The sequence below is a fragment of the Trichechus manatus genome, unplaced genomic scaffold (genome assembly GCF_000243295.1).
Source record: "Trichechus manatus latirostris isolate Lorelei unplaced genomic scaffold, TriManLat1.0 scaffold00037, whole genome shotgun sequence".
Classification (NCBI taxonomy): Eukaryota; Metazoa; Chordata; class Mammalia; order Sirenia; family Trichechidae; genus Trichechus; species Trichechus manatus.
In genome coordinates, this window is record NW_004443973.1 from 18,096,681 (window position 1) to 18,097,655 (window position 975).

At 39.5% G+C, this 975-nt stretch overlaps 1 protein-coding gene across 1 annotated transcript in view; it reads left to right on the top strand.

Annotated features, from left to right (window-relative positions):
- Positions 1 to 975, top strand: part of LOC101344027 (sodium channel protein type 9 subunit alpha) — a 195,448-nt gene that overhangs the window by 84,095 nt on the left and 110,378 nt on the right. Inside the window, exon 2 of the mRNA XM_023730496.1 lies at positions 16 to 323. Coding sequence (XP_023586264.1) covers positions 66 to 323 — 258 coding nt within the window. The 5' untranslated portion in view covers positions 16 to 65. The remainder of the gene's footprint in view (positions 1 to 15; positions 324 to 975) is intronic.

The following is a 975-nucleotide window of genomic DNA, read 5'->3' on the forward strand; positions in this document are numbered from 1 at the left end:
TTTGTTTTTATCTAGGCCTCCTATGTAAGGAGCTAAAGGGGAAATAAAATATACAGGATGAAAAGATGGCGATGTTGCCTCCCCCAGGACCACAGAGCTTTGTCCACTTCACAAAGCAGTCTCTTGCCCTCATTGAACAACGCATTGCTGAAGGAAAAACAAAGGAGCCCAAAGAAGAAAAGAAGGATGATGAGGAAGAAGGCCCAAAGCCAAGCAGTGACTTGGAAGCTGGCAAACCACTGCCTTTCATCTATGGAGACATTCCTCCCGGCATGGTGTCGGAGCCCCTGGAGGACCTGGACCCATACTATGCAGACAAAAAAGTGAGTTTTTATTATGACTTCAGTGGTGGGGTTTCTGTTTGTTTCTTTCTGTAAAGCACGATATTTTCAACTGAGACTAAGTAGTGTTTAGTGAGTGACCACATCATGACAGTAACATTAAATTAAATTAACATGTTGAATATTCAGAATATACACTTCAAGTTTTTTATCAAATTGGTTCTGACACCCACATACTACTTTTAAATTCTTTAGTCTTTTTAGAGTATTAAATATAATGTTCTTCCTTTTTGGACATGACATAAAAGCATATTGGTAGAAACAAAATAATTGTCAATTTGCCGGGGATATGTCCAGAATGCATTTGCATGAAGGTAACAGCTGAACCCATGGGGATATTAAAACTACTCAACAAACAGAGTCTGGCGTGGCACCTCATTCAAGCTACTAGAGAGAAAGAGCAGTTTGAGATGGTCAGGGAGACCAAATATGAATCAAAAAAATTTCCATTGTTCCAAAACAGAAGAGACTATCTCATAATTACCCAGAAAGTTGAGGATAAAGATAGGCTATTGGAATGAAAAGGGATGATGATGCTGGTAACTTTTTGCAGGCAGTTGGTGGAAATCAAAGCAAGATAGTGGCAGATACCAAACAAAACGAGGAGTAAATGGGTGGCAATACATGCTGAGAA